The sequence below is a fragment of the Gastrolobium bilobum genome, unplaced genomic scaffold (assembly GCF_033153095.1).
Source record: "Gastrolobium bilobum isolate Gb01-03AN ecotype WA unplaced genomic scaffold, APGP_CSIRO_Gbil_v1 utg14708, whole genome shotgun sequence".
Classification (NCBI taxonomy): Eukaryota; Viridiplantae; Streptophyta; class Magnoliopsida; order Fabales; family Fabaceae; genus Gastrolobium; species Gastrolobium bilobum.
The window spans coordinates 312,164-313,452 of NW_026898255.1; the positions used below are offsets into that span (position 1 = coordinate 312,164).

Genomic DNA, 1,289 nt, shown 5'->3' on the forward strand with positions numbered 1-1,289 from the left:
AATAGTTGGGCTTGTAGTGACTTGACCATTCCTTTGTATTTCTAGCGGGTTCAATGAGATTTAACATATCTACATCTAACATGGCATATGCTGAAAATTTTTTACTTATGTCTTCTTACAAGGCATTGTTGAACGAAGCTTGTGTCACTTCAACTTATGGATGCTTTCACGAATAATTAAAATATTTAATTCTTTTATGCTAGTATGGAACCAAGCAAAGCCAAACAGAAGCAGTGAGATTTTTATTTAACAAGTAAATAAAAAGCGGAAACACACATAATTTCTCTATTAATCATTACTTTTATTAATACATCACAAGAGGGAAAATTAAAGACTTTGCCTTCTTGCTCGTTACTACTATGGCCCACGCATCTGCTGCAAGCAGAAAACATAAAAAAGCAAACGTCAGTCCTTATTTTTAAATTAAAAAGTTATGAAGCAAAATGTGAGAACTGATTAGAATAAAATAAAAATTAGTAAAAGCATTGCTCTATGCTAGAAATGAGATCCCAAAAGGTGGAGCCATAGTCTGTTTTTCACCTAATGTTAGCTCAAAAGTCAAAATAAAATAAAATAAAATCATTAATTTACAAATAACATTGCAAGGATGATAATCATGATAATAATATAAAATCTAGATAAAATGAAGTTTTAAGAGAACACAAAATAAAACGTTACCGTATGAGAGGAGAAGTAGAAGATCTAATCACTGTCACTGCTGCTGCTACTGTCATGGCCATGCTCATGACCATGTTCATGCTTCTTCTTATCCTTCTTCTTCTTCTTATCTTTCTTCTCACTCTTGTCATGGTCGTCACCATGTATCTTGTCCTTGATCTTGTCCACAAAGCCTTCCTTGTGCTCTCCACCATGCCCGTGTTTCTCTTCTTTGTGTTCACCATGATGTTCTCCTTTGTACTCTCCATGGCTCTCACCTTTGTGTTCCTCTTTCTTGTGCCCTCCCATATGGAGGGTCTCCTCTATCTTGTGAATGATCCCTGACATTGTTTCTCACTCTTTTTCTTTTCTTTGTTTTCTTTCTTAACAGTGCTTGAGCCTTTGCTTTTGTTTTGGATCTGATGTGAAGTATTAGGAGTGTGAATCAATTTTATTTATAGGCATAGAAAGTGAGGATAATGTGAAAACATTATCAACCTTTTGGGCTGAAATTACGGAAATGGCCATGTGCGTGTAATCTACGTGTGCTTGTAGTTGTACGTGTGCGTGTAGATGGAATCATTAATTACCATATCAAATCAGGTAATTAATAGCTTTAATGTGTTCAACTC

General features: G+C 34.9%; 1 protein-coding gene across 2 annotated transcripts; it reads right to left on the bottom strand.

Moving 5' to 3' along the window:
• Window positions 1-216: 216 nt before the first annotated feature.
• Window positions 217-1,085, bottom strand: LOC133314260 (protein SRC1-like). Of its 2 annotated transcripts, none has more exons than XM_061515710.1 (2): window positions 679-1,085; window positions 217-372 (listed from the first exon to the last, which is right to left on the bottom strand). In XM_061515710.1, the coding sequence occupies exon 1, from the start codon at window positions 1,003-1,005 to the stop codon at window positions 703-705; it is 303 nt and encodes a 100-aa protein (XP_061371694.1). In that variant the 5' UTR covers window positions 1,006-1,085; the 3' UTR covers window positions 217-372; window positions 679-702. The 2 variants fall into 2 exon arrangements, with proteins under 2 accessions (XP_061371694.1, XP_061371693.1); XM_061515709.1 differs by having other exon boundaries at window positions 217-375.
• Between the last annotated feature and the right edge of the window lie 204 nt (window positions 1,086-1,289).